This window comes from Onthophagus taurus, chromosome 7 (assembly GCF_036711975.1).
Source record: "Onthophagus taurus isolate NC chromosome 7, IU_Otau_3.0, whole genome shotgun sequence".
Lineage (NCBI taxonomy): Eukaryota > Metazoa > Arthropoda > Insecta > Coleoptera > Scarabaeidae > Onthophagus > Onthophagus taurus.
Window position 1 is genome coordinate 37,907,580 of NC_091972.1, and position 19,863 is coordinate 37,927,442.

Sequence of the window (19,863 nt, forward strand, 5' to 3'; positions counted from 1 at the left end):
GTAATTCAAATTCGACCCCCACCATTGGGATCTCAGAAACCATAAGAGATACAGAAATGTTTAAATGGGGGCAAAGTTGCGTATCTGAGAGCTCATCATTTTTCAACTAAGTTTATGGATCTAGCCGTTTTAGTTTTTAAAATAACAACGTTTGGTTGAATGTAAAATACTTCATATTTCCTACAGCTCTCTCTACATCTCTTCTTCTTATGGATCTAAATTCAGTTATGATACTCTCTCTCTGAGGTTTTCAATGTTATCATGTTCTTGCTGGTACACCTTGTTGTTCGAAGTTCCCCATAAAAATGTATCTAAAACATTTAGATCCGAAGATCTTGCAGGCCATCTTATCGTCCCATTATTTCCTATCCATCGATATGGAAATTCTGCATCACAAAAATCACACATTTCACACAATCATTACATTACATTACATTGCATGGATCTATTGTACCCCGATAGATATCGTTATCAAATTTCACCGTGCAGTCCAATGCTCTTAACGAACATTAATACCTTACTCGGCGAAAGGTCATTCAGATCCCTTGAGGAGATAAACTGCGATCCAAAAATCGAGAATCTGATACGGTTAACGGCAGGGCAGTGGCATAAAACATGCTCAACCGTCTCTGCGTCAAGTTGAGGTGTGCTTTTAATCGGCAGTGCCCAGTAAAAACACCCATTACACCTTTATGCTACTACGGGCAAGTCCTAAAATATTCCCGGGTTTGACAGTGGCGATGTTAATAAACACTTTAGCATGTCTCATTCCAGGAGAATTGGTCCACAGTAGGCGAAGTCTCTCTTCAGCCCACAGTCCAATCCTATATTTGGCCATCGCAAATGATACACCAACTGCTGGTTCCGGCCCCATAAACGCTTCAACGCTGCCATCTCGTGCTAGCTTATCTGCCGTTTCATTTCCAGCAACCCCAGAGTGACCAGGGACCCATCAGAGAGACTCTGTTGTCACAACTAAGTGTGTTTAATGTTCTCTTACAATCATTAACCAGAGCCGACACCGTTTTCACGGCTTGCAGCGCCTGGAGAGCGGCTTGATTGTCTGAGAAAATTCGTACTGTCATGTTCTTCACCCCTCTTTCAAGAAGGATTTTAGCACCCATGTCAATAGCAAATACTTCCGCCTGGAATACAGTACAGTACGTACCCAGGCTGTAAGCTTGCTTAATTCAGGTTGTCTGGCAGTATACTCCTGCTCCTACCCCTTCAGGCGTTTTTAATCCATCTGTGTACAAGCAAATGTCTGCCTGAACCAGAGAATTTTCATTTTCGATCCAGGACTGCCGCTCAGGCAGTACAATCTGGTATCGAGCATTAATCACTGATAGTGATACCGCCAAATCTGACGGCATTGATAGCACAGTATCAGTGCTTATAATGTCTTCCGCAGCCCATTGATAGGACATGTCGGAACAGTTTTGAGCATATTGCTTAAATCTGTAAATGGTTGTTCTAGCCACTTTCTCTATATGCAAATGCAGAGGAGATAGGCCAAGCAGAACCTCCATTGCTAGAGTTGGCGTTGTGCCTATCGCACCAGAGATTGCCAATCCAGCTACTTGTTGAATTCGTGAAAGTTTACTGATAACTGAAGTCTGTCGGACTTTCCTATACCAGGCTGCTGCTCCGTATGTGATCATAGGTCTAACCACAGTCACATAGAGCCAGTACAGTCTTTCAGGGGTAAGACCCCAATTTTTACCACAAAGACTGCGACAAGTCCACAAGGATAGTCTAGCTTTGTACAAAACTCCCTGCAAATGTCTATTCCATGACAGGGTTTTGTCTAGGATTACTCCTAGATATTTGACTTCCTTTGAGAAAGGAATTTCTTCACCTTGGATAGTTGGGCGGATTAATCCATCCAACTTTCGTTTCCTGGTGAAGGACACAACAATTGTCTTTTGCGGGTTTATTGAGAGGTTCTCTCCCTTACACCAAGCGCAAATGGTATCTAGGGTCACCTGGAGGACTTTAGATATCCTCGGCAAACAGGTTCCTTTGACCATAACGACAATGTCATCAGCATAAGCTTGTATTTCCACACCAACGCCTTCGACTATCGCAATCAGATCGTCAACTAGGAGGGACCAAAGCAGGGGAGATAACACCCCTCCCTGCGGGCAGCCACCTCCCGGCCTGAAGCGTATCGTATCACCGTGGAGTGAAGTAGAAACTATTCTACTATCTAGCATATTGCGGATCCAACCCGCTATAGTTGCTTCCACTCCCCTGTCAAGAGCAGCTCTTTCAAGAGATTGTGGTATTGCGTTGTTGAACGCTCCCTCTATATCCAGAAACGCACAAACCAAGATTTCTTTATCCTGCAGCGTACTGGATACTCTACCAACTAAGTTGTGTAGAGCCAATTCTGCAGATTTTCCCGCTTGATAAGCATACTGGTGGCGGCTCAGAGGACCAGATACCAATGGCACCATACGGATATACCGTTCCAGAACTTTTTCAAGGGTTTTCAGCAGAAATGACGTTAGGCTGATGGTCGAAAGGCATTAGAAGTAGGGACCGAACGGCCCGCTTTGGGTATGTAAGATACCCTTACCTTAGTCCATTCTGCCACACAATCATACATTTCTCCATTCAAATTACCCCAGAAAAATGTGGATCTGATTTTCGATTTTCATAGATTCCTGCCCATACATTTAAACTAAAATGAATTCGTGTCCTGATTTCCCTGAATTGCATAGGACTGTTGATGCTCCAAATATACTCATTGTTTCTGTTGAAAACACCAGAATTTGTAAAAGTACTTACGTCAGTCCAAATTATGTTTAAAAATTCAGGAAAAATATTGATTTGATTTATAATCCAGTTGCAATACACTAGCTTCTTCCGGGATCTCCTGGGTGTAATTTTTTTGAAACGTGTACTTTATTCGGGTTTAGCCGTCTTTAGAGACGTGCGGCTAAACCCGAATGATTCTAGTTCTAGGTATAGCGTTAGTTCTACATAGTAATAGTGCTAGTGTAAAACTAGAACTAACACTGGACCTAGAAACATTCGGGTTTAGCCGTCTTAAGAGGCGTATGGCTAAACCTAAATGTTTCTAATTCTAGGTCTAATGTTAGTTCTAGTGGCAGTGCAAGTGTAAAAGTAGAACTAACATTATACCTAGAACTAGAATTATTCGGGTTTAGGAGTCTTTAGACACGTGCGGCTAAACCCGAATGTAAATGTGTAAAAGTAGAACTAACACTATACCTAGAACTAGAATCATTCTAGCCGCACGTCTCTAAAGACGGCTAAACCCGAATGATTCTAGTTGTAGGTATAGTGTTAGTTCTACATAGTAATAGTGCTAGTGTAAAAGTAGAACTACCACTAGACCTAGAAACATTCGGGTTTAGCCGTCTTAAGAGGCGTATGGCTAAACATAATTGTTTCTAATTCTAGGTCTAATGTTAGTTCTAGTGACAGTGCAAGTGTAAAAGTAGAACTAACATTCTGCCTGCATTATGCCCTTTTTAGAGACGTGCGGCTAAACCCGAATGATTCTAGTTCTAGGTATAGTGTTAGTTCTACTTTTACACATTTACATTCGGGTTTAGCCGCACGTGTCTAAAGACTCCTAAACCCGAATGATTCTAGTTCTAGGTATAGTGTTAGTTCTACATAGTAATAGTACTAGTGTAAAACTAGAACTACCACTAAACCTAGAACTTGAAACATTCGAGTTTAGCCGTCTTAAGAGACATATGGCTAAACCCAAATGTTGCACGTCTCTAAAGACGGTTAAACCCAAATGTTTCTAGTTCTAGGTCTAATGTTAGTTCTAGTGACAGTGCAAGTGTAAAAGTAGAACAGCCACTAGACCTACAACTAGAGTCATTCGGGTTTAGCCGTCTTAAGAGACGTATGGCTAAACCTAAATGTTTCTAGTTCTAGGTCTAATGTTAGTTCTACTGACAGTGCAAGTGTAACAGTAAAGACGGCTAAATCCATATGATTCTAGTTCTGAGTATAGTGTTAGTTCTACATAGTACTAGTGTAAAACTAGAACTAACACTAGATCTAGAACTACAAATATTCGGGTTTAGCCGTCATTAGAGAAAGTAAATGTTTTAGTTAATCTAAAAATGATTTAAGAATAATATTTTTATATCTATAATAAATTTGAACAGGTGTGGTTTGTATTTTCTCATTTAGGAAAATTTTTACACACAATAACGATAAACGTTAAAGTTGAATGTAATATCGCTATCTAACGTGTCGTAAACGAATAACTGTCGATAGAAACAATTTGTCCTAGAGGCAAAGCGTCCCATAACATCGATGATGTAGTAACCGAGACCGGACATAAAACCTTGTACGTTTAATTGACGTTGTAAAAATAGCTGGATGTGACTGGTCCTTTGCCGACGGCATGAAAAACAGATGGCACTTTATAAAGAAAACGCAATTATTCATTAATAGTTAAGGCGAGGTCGTCGAATTGGAGAGATGTAATTACCGCTTGAAAATTACCTTTGTTCTTCTTTTACAGCGACATCTCAAATATAACCGATTTTATAACAGCGAGAGCGCCAGCGCCTAAACTGGGAGTTGGTGTTAGACAAGGAGGTAAACTAGTAACGGGAGAGTTGAATGTATCTCCTGGAACTCAACTGAAAATGGAGATCTTCCTAGATCAAGAATCCGCTCCTATCTATGGCATTTTGGTGAATAACATGCAGGTTACCGATACAAAGACTCAAGAGGAAATGATTATTACCAATGGGTGAGTATCTACAATCGAGCGATTTCTATCATCACTACATAGAATGGAATTTATGTTATATAGAAAGGACGCATTCCCGTAAAACTGTAGGGGACTAGTTTCCGTATAGATTATGCCATTATATTGCGAAAACCAATCCCGTGCAGTTGGTACTGGGTTTATAGGGAATCGGGATTAGCAGTTACAATGTTGCGCGCGTACGCTGTTGGTCGTGTTTGTGGGTGATCGGGTTAATTGAGCAATATTTAACCCGATCCAACCTGTAAAGACCAGCTTTAATATTCGATACACGCAAAAAGAGGATTCGTTAAATCCAATTGTTTTTGCAAATTTGCTTTTATCACAAATTTTATTTTACAGATGTGCTGTTGACCCTTACCTTTTCGGAAACTTTAACACCACCGATGGAGATTTCTTACAAGCGGAATTCCGAGCTTTTAAATTTCCTGATTCAACATACGTCCAATTTAAAGGAACAGTAAATGTTTGTTTGGATATGTGTATTGGCGTAAGTATTTTAGTTTATTAAAATTAATTTTAAGCTTTCTTATGTCTAATTTATGAAGCATAACGCAAACTTTAACGATAAAATTTTGCTTCTCCCACAAGATTTAAGGACTAATTAATGAGCGCAGGCGCTAGAAGCTTGTTGCTCGCACATAAATTATTATACAGGTTGTTTATTAATTAGTGGCAGTTGGGTGGCGGCGCCTTGCGAAGTTTCCTCGCCCAGGGAATTTACGTCCAACGTAAAATGGCAATTTACCTTCTGTGGGAGATCGAATCCTGTTTTATATACAATTATCATCTAACAACCATAAAGAGTCCATGTAACCTTTAAGTTTATCGCGGTAATAAAAAGAAAAACGATGAGAAAAATATTCAAATTTGAATATTTAAAGAACCCAATTAATTCCAATTTTTTAATTTGACGTTTTCTACGAGGATAGGATGTAATATTTTATCTTGTATACAACGATAGAAGTCGGCGAAAACACTTTTATATCCTTATATGAAATATAAGAGAACGTATATTCTATTTTATCCAACTATATATCGCAAAAGCAATTAAGTTAACCAAAAAGTCACCGATATTTTCGGTCGTATATTTTAACTGGAGCGAAAACAGCCTTCGACTCGACTGGTTTGACCATTATTTAGTGATATATTGTACTGAAACTGTCGCCATCTAGGTCAAAGAAGTTACTAAATCGAAATTCTTTAAACGAAGAATCCGAAACGAACTTGAATTATATCAGTATTACTTTATAAACAAACGTGGCATTGATTTGGTGATACAGATCAATACGATTTAATCGCTAATGCGTAATAACACACCAAGAATGTGAGCAATGCATATGTATCTAGTTGCGGCAAGGTGCGGCTAATATTAAACGTTGATGATATATGATCAAATAGCTAATCTTTGACAGTGAGCTACTAATGGGATTTTCTAAAACATTTAATATGTCGAGTTTTATCCCCGGGGTTCGAAGAAAGATGTTGCATCTATAAGATGTCTATAAAAAATGTGTCGTAATTTCCTTGATTTCAAGTAGTGATTTTGCGAAAAGCCGGATATTCGGCATGTCCTTCGGCCGGATATCTTCTCTCCTTCGGAGAAGGAGAGAAGACACTTTTATTGTCACTTTGGGAAATTTTCATACTCATATTCCAAGAACTGGATTTTATACGAATTTTTAAAACTTAATTGGCGAAAATTGCAAAATTCGAAAAAATTCTAGATTATTTCAAAAATTTATTTCTCAAGAACTAAAAGTGATTTTTCAAAACGGCTTTCTGTATTAAAAAGAGGATTCTTTAATTAATAATTGGTGACATTTCCACAAGGATCCTTCAAGAAATTAATTTAATAGCGAATTTTGAAAATTATTGATGAAAATTGCAACATCGAAAATTTTATCTTACTTCAAATATTGTTTTCTCAAAAACTAAAAGTTATTTTTTAAAACGTGTTGGTTCATTGGAAAGAGGACACTTTTATTAACACTTTGAGAAATTTTCATACCCATATTCCAAGAAATGGATTTTATACGAATTTTTAAAGCTTAATCGGCGAAAATTGCAAAATTCGAAAAAATTCTCGATCATTTCAAAAATTTATTTCTCAAGAACTGAAGGTGATTTTCAAAACGGCTTGTTACATTAAAAATAGGATACTTTAATTAATCATTGGTGATATTTCCACAAGTATCCATCAAGAAATGTATTTTATAGCGAATTTTGAAAGTTATCAATGAAAATTGTAACATCGAAAATTTTATCAAAACTTCAAATATTGTTTTCTCAAAAACTAAAAGCTATTTTTCAAAACGGGTTGGTTCATTGGAAAGAGGACTCTTATTAACACTTTGGGATATTTTCATACTCATATTCTAAGAAATGGATTTTATACGAATTTTTAAAACTTAATCGGCGGAAATTGCGAAATCAAAAAAATTGTCGATTGTTTCAAAAATTTATTTCTTATGAACTAAAAGTGATTTTTCAAAACGGCTTTTTGCATTAAAAAGAGGGTACTTTAATTAATAATTGGTGATATTTCCACAAGGATCCTGCAAGAAATAAACTTAATAGCGAACTTTGAAAGTTATCTATGAAAATTGCAACATCGAAAATTTTATCAAAACTTCAAACAGTGTTTCTCAAAAACTAAAAGTTATTTTTCAAAACGTGTTGGTTCATTGGAAAGAGGACACTCTTATTAACACTTTGGGAAATTTTCATACTCATATTCCAAGAACTGGATTTTATACGAATTTTTAAAACTTAATCGGCAGAAATTGAAAGATTAGAAAAAATTGTCGATTATTTCAACAATTTATTTCTCAAAAACTAAAAGCGATTTTTCAAAACGGCTTGTTGCATTAAAAAGAGGATACTTTAATTAATGATTGGTGATATTTCCACAAGGATCCTTCAAGAAATGTATTTTATAGCGAATTTTGAAAGTTATCGATGAAAATTGCAATATCGAAAATTTTATCAAAACTTCAAATATTGTTTTCTCAAAAACTAAAAGTTATTTTTTAAAACGTGTTGGTTGATTGGAAAGAGGACACTTTTATTAACACTTTGAGAAATTTTCTTACTCATATTCCAAGAAATGGTTTTTATACGAATTTTTAAAACTTAATCGGCGAAAATTGCAAAATTCGAAAAAATTCTAGATTATTTCAAAAATTTATTTCTCAAGAACTAAAAGTGATTTTTCAAAACGGCTTTCTGCATTAAAAAGAGGATTCTTTAATTAATAATTGGTGACATTTCCACAAGGATCCTTCAAGAAATTAATTTAATAGCGAATTTTGAAAATTATTGATGAAAATTGCAACATCGAAAATTTTATCTTACTTCAAATATTGTTTTCTCAAAAACTAAAAGTTATTTTTTAAAACGTGTTGGTTCATTGGAAAGAGGACACTTTTATTAACACTTTGAGAAATTTTCATACCCATATTCCAAGAAATGGATTTTATACGAATTTTTAAAGCTTAATCGGCGAAAATTGCAAAATTCGAAAAAATTCTCGATCATTTCAAAAATTTATTTCTCAAGAACTGAAAGTGATTTTCAAAACGGCTTGTTACATTAAAAATAGGATACTTTAATTAATCATTGGTGATATTTCCACAAGTATCCATCAAGAAATGTATTTTATAGCGAATTTTGAAAGTTATCAATGAAAATTGTAACATCGAAAATTTTATCAAAACTTCAAATATTGTTTTCTCAAAAACTAAAAGTTATTTTTCAAAACGGGTTGGTTCATTATAAAGAGGACACTCTTATTGACACTTTGGGATATTTTCATACTCATATTCCAAGAAATGGATTTTATACGAATTTTAAACTTAATCGGCGGAAATTGCAAAATTCGAAAAAATTGTCGATTATTTCAAAAATTTATTTCTCAAGAACTAACAGCGATTTTTCAAAACGGCTTGTTGCATTAAAAAGAGATTAATTTTAAGTAATGTAAAAAATGTTGTTTAAAGTTGCCTTTTTTGAATATTCGTGCTTTTCCTTTTTTTCAATCCAATTAATGATACAGAGAATGTAAAATGTGTTTTCAAGACCAAGACACGCCTTTGGTTATAATTTTCTTTCTCTATGATTGGAAGCCAAAGAATTTGCGATGTCTGCGTATGGTAATTTTGTTGTAGAGATAATTGGTTTATTATTTCATGAAACGGGGAATGTAGCAGATGACTTATCATTTAAATTCTTGAGTCATATGCTTTAAGTATGTGGCAATAGCGTACGTGGTAGGTATCAGCAGATCAAACTTTAAGAGGACAAAGAACGCTGTGATACTTTTCCTCCAAGCACTATTATGATTCCTGACAGAATATCTCTGGAATCTCTGAACGAGGTTAGACACTAGGAGATCTATTATAGTCTACGATTTGAGTCTACTTTCGTTATTGTATAGCGTCTTTCATTGCCCAATGCTTTCTGCACCATTTCTTTATGCAGTATGGTACTCAAAATCTCTATCAGTTTCACGATTCTTCGAGTCTTCAAGGGGATTAGTTAATAATTAGCAGAAAACTTGTGTGTTCTTCCGACCGAGTACTTCTGATCTTGTATCAAAATCAAGGTTGAACTTTTTTCTACGCTCTATCCTGATAGCTTCACCCAAGTAATTCCAGCAAATAAGAGCACTTACAACTGTTTGTTATTATTAGATGCTGTTTCCTTCGTTGTGTTTTTGTAATCTTCGCCGAAGCTTCTTGCATTCCCTATCATTTCAACAGTAGACCTATCCTCGAGACTCAATCGCATTGTTTGGCATCACTTTGTATGACCCTGATACATTCTCCATTGTCTTATTTCTCTAGTACCACTTTGATCTGTTTCACGGTGTCTTAGAAGTCTTCTTTTTCCATTACCAGGTTAATCTATATCTTTCTGGCGAACATGGAGAAGAATTAGGATTATAATTCTAGTTATGAGTTCTGTTTTTTTTTACTTCTTGATCTGTTTCAGTTTTTAAAATTATTAGTGTATCAATTACCCAATTTTTTTTCGATACTTCTTTATTTACTACTAAACTTCTATCACACTTTTCGTATGCAAAGGTTGTTCTGGCTTCTTTCTTTGAATTCATTTAGCTAGCTTCCTTTAGACATATCTTCGGTTTGTTGTAAATTGATGCTTCTGGGTTGGTTGTATGTATGTATGGATTGGGGAGTGCATGCAAAACCGCACGCCACACTTAGGCCCCATTGGGCCCCTTGTGCATCCTCCCATTACACGCTCTGGTCACATCAACCAGCCTAAGGATTTACCAAAGGCTAGGACAGCTCCTAGAGGTGCATTCCTGATGTCATCTGTGGTTGGCCATTCCTTCCCGAAGGTCCTCATTCTGAGGTCGGTCAGAGAGGGGCAATTACACAAGATGTGTTTAACCGTCTCGTCATCCTGTTCACAGGCTCGACAGAGAGGAAAGTCAGCAAAAGCTTCATGTTTTGAAGGTGCTTATTTACTTTACAGTGTCCCGTGAGGAGACCTGTGGCAGTGCGAAGGGCACTTTTACCGAGCCCTACGAAAAACTGGGCTATTGCGGCTGAAGGATATTTTAACAATTCCTTAGCGAGATGACAGCCCGGGGTACGGTCCCACCCGTTTAAAAAATTTTTGTGGGTAATGTGCTTTATTAACTCGATATGAGTGGCTAAGGTGGGGGTAATTATCGGCTCGGGTGCACAGGGCGCTCTACCGGCAGCACGTTTGGCTAGCCTGTCCGCGTGGTTGTTACCCTTGGAGCCGGAATGCCCTTTAATCCACTGGATTCTGACAGAATTGTATTTCGCGGCCTCCTCCAGTGCTTTGTGACAATCCATAACTACTGCAGACGTTATAATAACTCTGCTTAAAGCTAAAAGAACTTACCCCGCTTGTTGGATTCAACAATGCAGTCAGCAGCAAGTTTAATAGCAGTTAGTTCCGCGTGTATGACGGTGGTGCTGGACCCTAAAGGTTCTGAGAGGCGAATCAGGGGATCGTGAGAGAATACCTCCGCGCCTGCACCATTTCGTCCTTTTGAACCATCAGTGTAGATCTTTAAAGTTCTATGTACATCTACAACTGTGAGACTGACGTGGGTGAGGTACTTCCTTGAGAAAACATATTTTGCTGGTCTGTGATCAGTCTTACACTCGAGTAGGGGTGTGTCTAGCACTGCTTCCCTCCAGAGTGTTGAACTGCTGCCAGCGTCCTCATCCTTCATAGTTCCTACTGATTGTAGTCGTTTCATGGTTACCAACGCCACTTCCTGGATATGTAGGTTGAGTGGTGGTAAATTTAACATGATTTCCATGGCCGCTGTGGGGGTTGATCGCAGCGCACTTGTAACATACAGACACGCGAGTCTCTGTATTCTATTAAGCGCAGTGGTGGCGGTAGACTTAGAAGTTCTAGTCCACCATACCACCGCACCGTAAGTTAGCATTGGTCGAACAACGGCGGTGTAGATCCACAGGGCTATCTTGGGAGACAGACCCCAAGTCCTCCCGACAGCCCTCCGGCACTGGCCGAAGGCGACACAAGCTTTATTAACTCTATTGTCTAGGTGGGATTTCCACGTTAGCTTACTGTACTTGACTTCTGTAGACAGTTTAAGTGGAATTTTAGCGAGGAATTAAGTGGAATTTTTTCTGGGTTGGTTATCATCATTATTATTTTCATCAGAGTAATTATCATCACGGAAAAGACTCACTATTATCACTGATAATCCTTGGCATCGTCCAAACTACACGACATCCATATTATCTGTAACCATTTTAACCTGGCCAACCTCAACATTATTATGGACAGGACTTAATACGACAATAATGTCTCTGATAACTCTCAACATTGTTTCAGACATCACTTAATATTATATCTGGCACTCCCTACGTTATGAAAACTGGTCAACATATTACAGAACCTTGACCGCAAATGACCTTGGCTAAACTCAGAATGTCAGAAAACATTACTCAATTGTGCAGAATTCCTTCATTAGCAAAGACTTCTACATATATTGAGATTAAGGGCTTTGAAATTGTGCAACATCGATTTTGATAAATTCACGTTGCATTTCTTCGACCTTGAGGAGAACAGATTTTTCGGAATCAAGATCAACCTGAAAGCGCGCCAGTTGAATGATGAGTGCCAGCCTCCAGATGTTAGTGCCATAATTCCTCGACGATTTTTTGGAAACAATGATAGTAAATTTTTTTTGATTCAACAGCATCTTTAATCGCTCAGAGTCTTAGGATGGTGTCTGTCGAAGACTCCGTTATAGAGAGAGAGGTGCTCTACGTCGTGAATACCCAGATAGAGAGATGACAATCAGAGATGATTCAGCCTTTACGTTTTAGTAGAGTAAAACTTAGTTCTAATTTTGTTATCTCTTAGCTTTTTTTACACTTACTATTATGCCGGATAAATTTTTTCATTTTCTCAATCGTTCTTCATTGTGTTCCAGTTATGTGTATCAAAAAATATTATCATCACACCACACTATTTGCATATCGAGAAATTGCGTTTACTTCCCGATATAAGTTAGTCCCGTAATTCTTTTTACTTTGTTCTATGTTACGTCGAAATCTTTACCTTAAATGATTTCGATTAAAAAAGACAATTCCTTAAATCCGCTCGATTTAATCATTACATCAATGCTTTGGAACAAAAGCAGACCCCACAAGTATAAACAAGTTTTTTTGGCTTCTATCAGAATTCCATCAACATGTCTATACCACTTTAAACTACTTGCATCCCTGAGGAACTTCTCTAGTTATTTTAAACACACTTCCTTTCCAGTGTATCGATCTTGCCAAATGGTGCAGTTCTGAAAAGCATTACTGAAGACGAAGTAATCATTAAGATCTTTATCCTTTACCACTTCTACACTTGTTGAATTTGTTTGCCGCATATATAAGTTTCTTTATGGCATGTAACCTAAACTTTTAACATAACTGCATGTTTACTAGTTATCGAGGTTATATTGAAAAAGCTGGTAATTTAAAAAGTCGTATCTCAAAAATGAGATGAGATAACATAATGAGATAAAGAGTATATTAAGTCAAATTTAATCTAGTTTTAGTTGCGTCATAAATAGTTTTTTAATTCCCAGTAACATGCATGTTCTAATGTTTTCAATTTAACTCTGCATTTATAATAATTATATAAGCTATATTGCTAAATATGAAATTCAAAAGATCCTATCTCAAGATCTAATTGAGATATTAAGGTGAAATACACAGCATTTTAATCCACAATTAATCTAATTTTAGTGTGCCATAAACAATCTCATTGTTGTCATAATCCTGATTGTCATGAACTTTTAAATATAACTCTGCATGTTTACTAGATACGGAGGTTATATTGAGAAAGCTAATAATTTAAAATGAGATATATTCAAAATGTGATAAAGAGCATATTGAGCCAAAGTTAATCTAGTTTTATTTGTACCATAATTTTTCTTTTGTTTCCATAATTTTAGTTGTTATAGCTTTTTGAATCCAAATTTACGTTTATGACAATTATACAAAGTATGTTAATAACGATGAAATTTGAAAGATCGTTACTCAAGAACTAATAGATGTATGAACATGAAATAAAAAGCATTTTAATCCAAAATTAATGTAATTTTAGTGTGCCATAAACCATTATATTGTTGCCATAAACCTGATTGCCATGAACTTTTAAATATAATTCTGCATGTTTGTTAATTGTGGAGGTTATATTGAAAAAGCTGATGCTTTAAAAAGTCGTATCTCAAAAGCGAGTTGAGATATCATAATGAGATATTGAGCCAAATTTGATGTAGTTTTATTTGTGAATTCGGATCAATTTCAATCGTGTACTGCTGGATATGATCTGATTTCAAAGTTATAAGCTTGTTATATAAGTTTTAGTATATATTTTTTTTCTATTTTTAGGTTGGTTGTCGTGATGAAACCATTGGTTATGGAAGACGTAAAAGAGCGATTCCCGAATTACCAGCAGATCCGAATAAGATTTTTGAAATTTCCATAACATCTTTCATAAAAGTAAAGGATGAAAAGGGGGAATTCGAAGAGATCGTAAAAGAACAAGAAAAAATTTATAGTGATAAAAAATTGATAGCCGGAAGTCAACTTAAAGAGAAAAAATTTATAACATCGGATCCCGCTAATTTTAAATTGGAAAAAATCAGCGAGGAAGAACAAGAATACATTATTCAAAGCTCAACTACAAGAAGTTGTAACATTTCATTTTCACTTCTTGCTATAGCGACAATTTTGATTAACAGATTATTCCTATAGATACAACGACTAGCAAAAGGTGAATGTGAAAGAAAGAATGTTTAAAAGACAATTTGCGGTGCAGAAAAATAACAAAAAAAAGCGATTTATCCTTGATTTACAACGAACGATAACGATTTTAATTTTGTTTTCTTATTGAATTTTAATGCTTAAGGATGACTGTGATACTTACGATGTTATTAAAACAAAAATACTACCTTTTGTATTAATTTTCGGACTCTGCACATAAACACAACATTATATTTTTAGCCGACCTTTATAGCATAAGATTTTTTTTCCTTAACAAAAAAATTAATCATAAAAATAACTGCCAGCTTTAAATTAATTAATTTTAAAATGATAATTTTGATAAATCGTTAAAAAAAATTAAAAATAAAAATAAAATACCATTAAAATAACTCTATTAGTAATTTGTAAAGTAAATATTCATTTTTGATTTGTAAGGTGAGTTGGCGTGAATAATTCGGGCGAAAATTTTATTGTTGAACACATTTGTAGTTAATAAACTTAATTTAGAATTCATGATATTCACTTTTGCATTGAATTGGAAATAAATAAAATTAAACCGACGGTAAATAAATTATAATAGATGAAAATTAAATAAATAATACCTTCCTCGATTATGGAATAGACAGCGCAATAATTATCGGGAATTTAATTATAATATATAATATTCGCGTTAATTATTTCACCGATTTTTTCATGCTAACTAAACCATAGAATTAAGTAAAACGATCAATCAATATCGACGTATTTCTGTAAATAATTCTATACAAAAAAAATCTTCTGTTCAAGTAAAACTGTTCGCACAATTTACCACATTCCAGAATTAAATCGAAGAAAGATATAAATCAACACGAACTGTAAAAAAAGACCTACTCATCAGAACATTATTCGTTCAATAACGTGTGTGTCACTTACTAGAAGTCCTCCGAGTGTAAAAAAGAAATCTCGCTCTTGACACGAAGGTCTTTGTTCCTGAAAAGCGAGATCATCGCGGGACGATTGAATTATTGAGAAACGTCTGCAGTAATATTTCTCTTCGTTCCGTTTTATCTCCCTCTTCGGGATTTTTTTTCGATGAGTGTAACACCTTTTGGAAATCTTCTCGTTTTGGAATTATATTACGATGATGGCGTTTGTGAACGTTTGCGAAAATCGAACGTGATGATGTGACACAATCATTCACTCGATGGGATCTTTTTGATTCGTTCGTGTTATTGTCGTGTATGATACGTTTTTATAACTAGTCTGTATTAATTCAATAAAAAGTATTAATAAAAATGATTATATTTATTTTAACCCGGCACGAAATTGATTTTGAATGTTGTAAATAAATAACGATTAAATTCTGTTAACGGGAGCAAGTAAAACGTTTTAACGCCTTTCAAAACTCTGGGTGTTAGTTCGGTAATTTAATTTTTCGAAACCAACCGGAGTTTATTCAGTTTAGATATCGATTTTATATTTGTATTCGAAAGAGGTATTTTCCCGTGAGATAAAATTAAATTCTCTAATTGTGTATAGACGTCTAAACCAATATAATTTTGATTAGTTTTACTTGGGTTGAAACAGGTACACCAGAGGAAGTTCAGCTGTCTATATTACTGGCATTATTACAGTTCGTGAAGAGAATTTATAGCAACATTATGGCTTTATTTTTAGTTCAAATTTAGAGCCAAAATAACACGAAAATACTACACTAATGATATTCGCAGACAGGAAGATATTAATAATGATAATAATTTAAACAATCGAATCTCAAAAACGAGATGAGGTATCATAATGAGAAAAGAGCTCCAAAATTAATCTATTTTTAGTGTGCCATTAACAATTTTACAGTTTCCATAAACCTGATCCAACTCTACAATTATGATAATAATGGAAATTGCAAAGGATGAAATTTAAAATATCGTAACTCAAAAGCTAATTGAGATATTAAAACGAAATAAAAAGCATTTTAAAACAAAATTCATCTAATTTTATTGTGCCAAACACAATATCATAATTTCCATAAACCTAATTTCCACAAATTTTTAACTATAAGCCTACATGTACAAGTTATGACGGTTATATTGAACAAACTTATAGTTTAAAAAGTCGTATCTCAAAAACGAGATGAGATATAATATTGAGCCAAAATTAATCTAGTTTCAATTATGTCATAATCAATTTCTTGTTTCCAGTATTTTTGTTGCTAGAATTTTTTAATCCAACTCTTTGTGACAATTATAAAAGTTATGTTAGTGATGATGGAATTTGAAAGATCGTTACTCATAGGCTGGATGAGATATTAAAATGAAATAAAAAGCATTTTATAACAAAATTAATCTAATTTTAGTGTACCATAAGCAATATCATAATTTCCATAAACCTGATTTCCACAAACTTTCAACTATAAGTCTTCATGTACAAGTTATGACGATTACATTGAAGAAACTTATAATTTAAAAAATCGTATCTCAAAAACAAGATGAGATATCATATTGAGCCAAAATTAATCTACTTTCAATTATGTCATAATTAATTTCTTGTTTCCAGTATTTTGTTGCCAGAATTTTTTAATCCAACTCTTTGTGACAATTATAAAAGTTATGTTAGTGATGATGGAATTTGAAAGATCGTTATTCATAAGCTGAATGAGATATTAAAACGAAATAAAAAGCATTTTAAATTAAAATTCATCTACTTTTAGTGTACCATAAGCAATATCATAATTTCCATAAACCTGATTTCCACAAATTTTTAACTATAAGTCTTCATATACAAGTTATGACGGTTATATTGAAGAAACTTATAATTTAAAAAATCGTATCTCAAAAACGAGATGAGATATATTGAGCCAAAATTAATCTAGTTTCAATTATGTCATAATTAATTTCCTGTTTCCAGTATTTTTATTGCCAGAATTTTTTAATCCAACTCTTTGTGACAATTATAAAAGTTATGTTAGTGATGATGGAATTTGAAAGATCGTTATTCATAAGCTGAATGAGATATTAAAACTAAATAAAAAGCATTTTAAATTAAAATTCATGTAATTTTAGTGTACCATAAGCAATATCATAATTTCCATAAACCTGATTTCCACAAACATTTAACTATAAGTCTTCATATACAAGTTATGACGGTTATGTTGAAGAAACTTATAATTTAAAAAATCGTATCTCAAAAACGAGATGAGGTATCATATTGAGCCAAAATTAATCTAGTTTCAATTATGTCATAATCAATTTCTTGTTTCCAGTATTTTTGTTGCTAGAATTTTTCAATCCAACTCTGTGACAATTATAAAAGTTATGTTAGTGATGATGGAATTTGAAAGATCGTTACTCATAAGCTGAATGAGATATTAAAATGAAATAAAAAGCATTTTATAACAAAATTCATCTAATTTTAGTGTGCCATAAACCATATCATAATTTCCATAAACCTGATTTCCACAAATTTTTAACTCTAAGTCATGACATAACATGTTCATGTACATGTCATGACGGTTATATTGAAGGAACGGATAATTTAAAAAATCGTATCTCAAAAACGAAATGAAATATCATAATCAGATAAAGAACATATTGAGCCAAATTTAATCTAGTTTTATTTGTGCCATAAATAGTTTCTTAATTCTCATTAACTTTCATGTTCTAATATTTTCAATTCAACTCAGCTTTTATAAAATTTAAAAGATCTTTACTCAAGATAGAGTTAACTCGAGATATCAAAATGAAATAAGAAGCATTTTAAACCAAAATTAATCAAATTTTAGTGTGCCATAAACAATCTCATTGGTGCCATAAACCTGATTGCCATGAATTTATAAATATAACTATGCATGTTTACTAGTTCAGAAGGTTATATTGAAAAATCTAATAATTTAAAAATTTATATCTCAAAAACAAGAGAATCTTCTCTAAAATTTTTTTAAGTTTTATTTGTGCTATAACTATTTCGATAATTTTAGCTGTTATAATTTTTTTAAATCCAACTCTGCGGTTTTGATAATAATACAAGTTATGTTGGTTATGCTGAAATTTAAACAATCGTTACTTACAAGCTGTTTGAGATATAAAAACAAAATAAAAAGCATTTTAACCCAAAATTCATCTTATTTTGATAATTTCAACAATTCTTTTTATAATTAATCTTAAACTTAAAACCACATACATCGTCATAGAGTCATTTGGGAATCTTCAACATCTTTATACAGAAGACATTTCTATCATCATAACGAGATATTTGTGATCTCTACTATCAAAATATCGACATAATTCAAAATTTTAATGAAAATCGCAATTAATAATTAACCTTTGTTAAACTTTAGATGTTCATTTCGATGAAAACTGTGTTATTCGTTTAAAATACAAATGCGGCCTAACAGTTTACATTCGAAATAGCATCTACATTATATTAAAACCAACTCAAAAGCGGAAATTAGTTTGTATACATAATTTTAAGTGGATGTTTACATACATTTTCGAAAACGCAATTTTATATGTGCGGGTTATATTTGATTCAAAGTACATATGCAAAACTTTTCAATTGCTTCTCAGAATTTATACATGTTGTTCAAGCATACAAAACAGGATGTCTTATTTGTTGGTAATTTTTGTTTATTACTATGAAAGTTATTTCCATTTAGTGAACATTTTCATCGCGTAGTTTATACTTCTTTACACCTTTGCAACGTATTGTGCGTAGAGCACTCCAAAAACATGTTATCGTTCTGCTACTTCAACCTTCGATAGTGCTATTACAACATTTTACTTGTAAAAGAACTATTTGTGAATAACGTTCGCAAAAATTCTTCTCAACGTGTTGTATTGATGATATTCTTGATATTAAGGTTAAATAACACGAAGATCATCTTAGAGTAATGGTTATAGAGCATCTCAAACTAAGTCGGGTTGTTTCCAGTGCAAGGGAAGAACATTCCTATATCATAAATGATACTTATTTTATTTATCATCTCGTGGTTTACACTATCCAAAAGCACTACAAGAAGAGTATGGAGAATTAAATAACCTAAAAGATATAATTTAAAGTATATGTCTATATTAGGTGACCCTAGATACCATTTGCGCTTGGTGTAAGGGAGAGAATCTCTCAATAAACCCGCAAAAGACAATCATTGTGCCCTAAACAAGGAGACGAAAGTTGGACTAATTCGCCCAACCTTAGGAGTAATCCTTGACAAAAACCTCTTCATGGAATGGACATTTGCACGGAGTTTTCCATAAAGCTAGACTATGCTTGTGGACTTGTCGTAGTCTTTGTGGAAAAAATTGGGGTCTTACTCCTGAAAAACTGTACTGACTCTATGTGACTGTGGCTAGACCTATGATCACACACGGAGCAGCAGCCTGGTATAAGAAAGTTCGTCAGTCTATAGTTATCAGTAAACTTTCACGAATTCAACTAGTAGCTGGATTGGCAATCTTTGCTGCGATAAGCACAACGCTACCTCTAGCAATGGATGTTCTGCTTGGCCTATCTCCTTTGCATTTGCATATAGAGAAAGTGGCTAGAACCACCATTTACAGATTTAAGCAATATGTTCAAAACTGTTCCAACATGTCCTACCAATGGGCTGCGGAAGACATTATAAGCAGTGATACTGTCCCGTCAGATTTGGCGGGATCACTATCAGTGATTAATACTCGATATTTGCATGTTCACAGATGGATCAAATGCTGGATGGGTTCGCAGCAAAAGTTCACCATTGAAATTATCAGTAAGACATTTTCTATCATTTATGCCATAAGCAGCAAAGAAACAAAATCGAACTCGACA

General features: G+C 34.2%; 1 protein-coding gene across 1 annotated transcript in view; it reads left to right on the forward strand.

Moving 5' to 3' along the window:
* Positions 1-14,332, forward strand: part of LOC111416392 (Zona pelucida superfamily protein qsm) — a 153,979-nt gene extending 139,647 nt beyond the window's left edge. Inside the window, exons 4-6 of the mRNA XM_023048396.2 lie at positions 4,523-4,756; positions 5,117-5,264; positions 13,708-14,332. Coding sequence (XP_022904164.2) covers positions 4,523-4,756; positions 5,117-5,264; positions 13,708-14,073 — 748 coding nt within the window. The 3' untranslated portion in view covers positions 14,074-14,332. The remainder of the gene's footprint in view (positions 1-4,522; positions 4,757-5,116; positions 5,265-13,707) is intronic.
* The last annotated feature ends 5,531 nt before the right edge of the window (positions 14,333-19,863 follow it).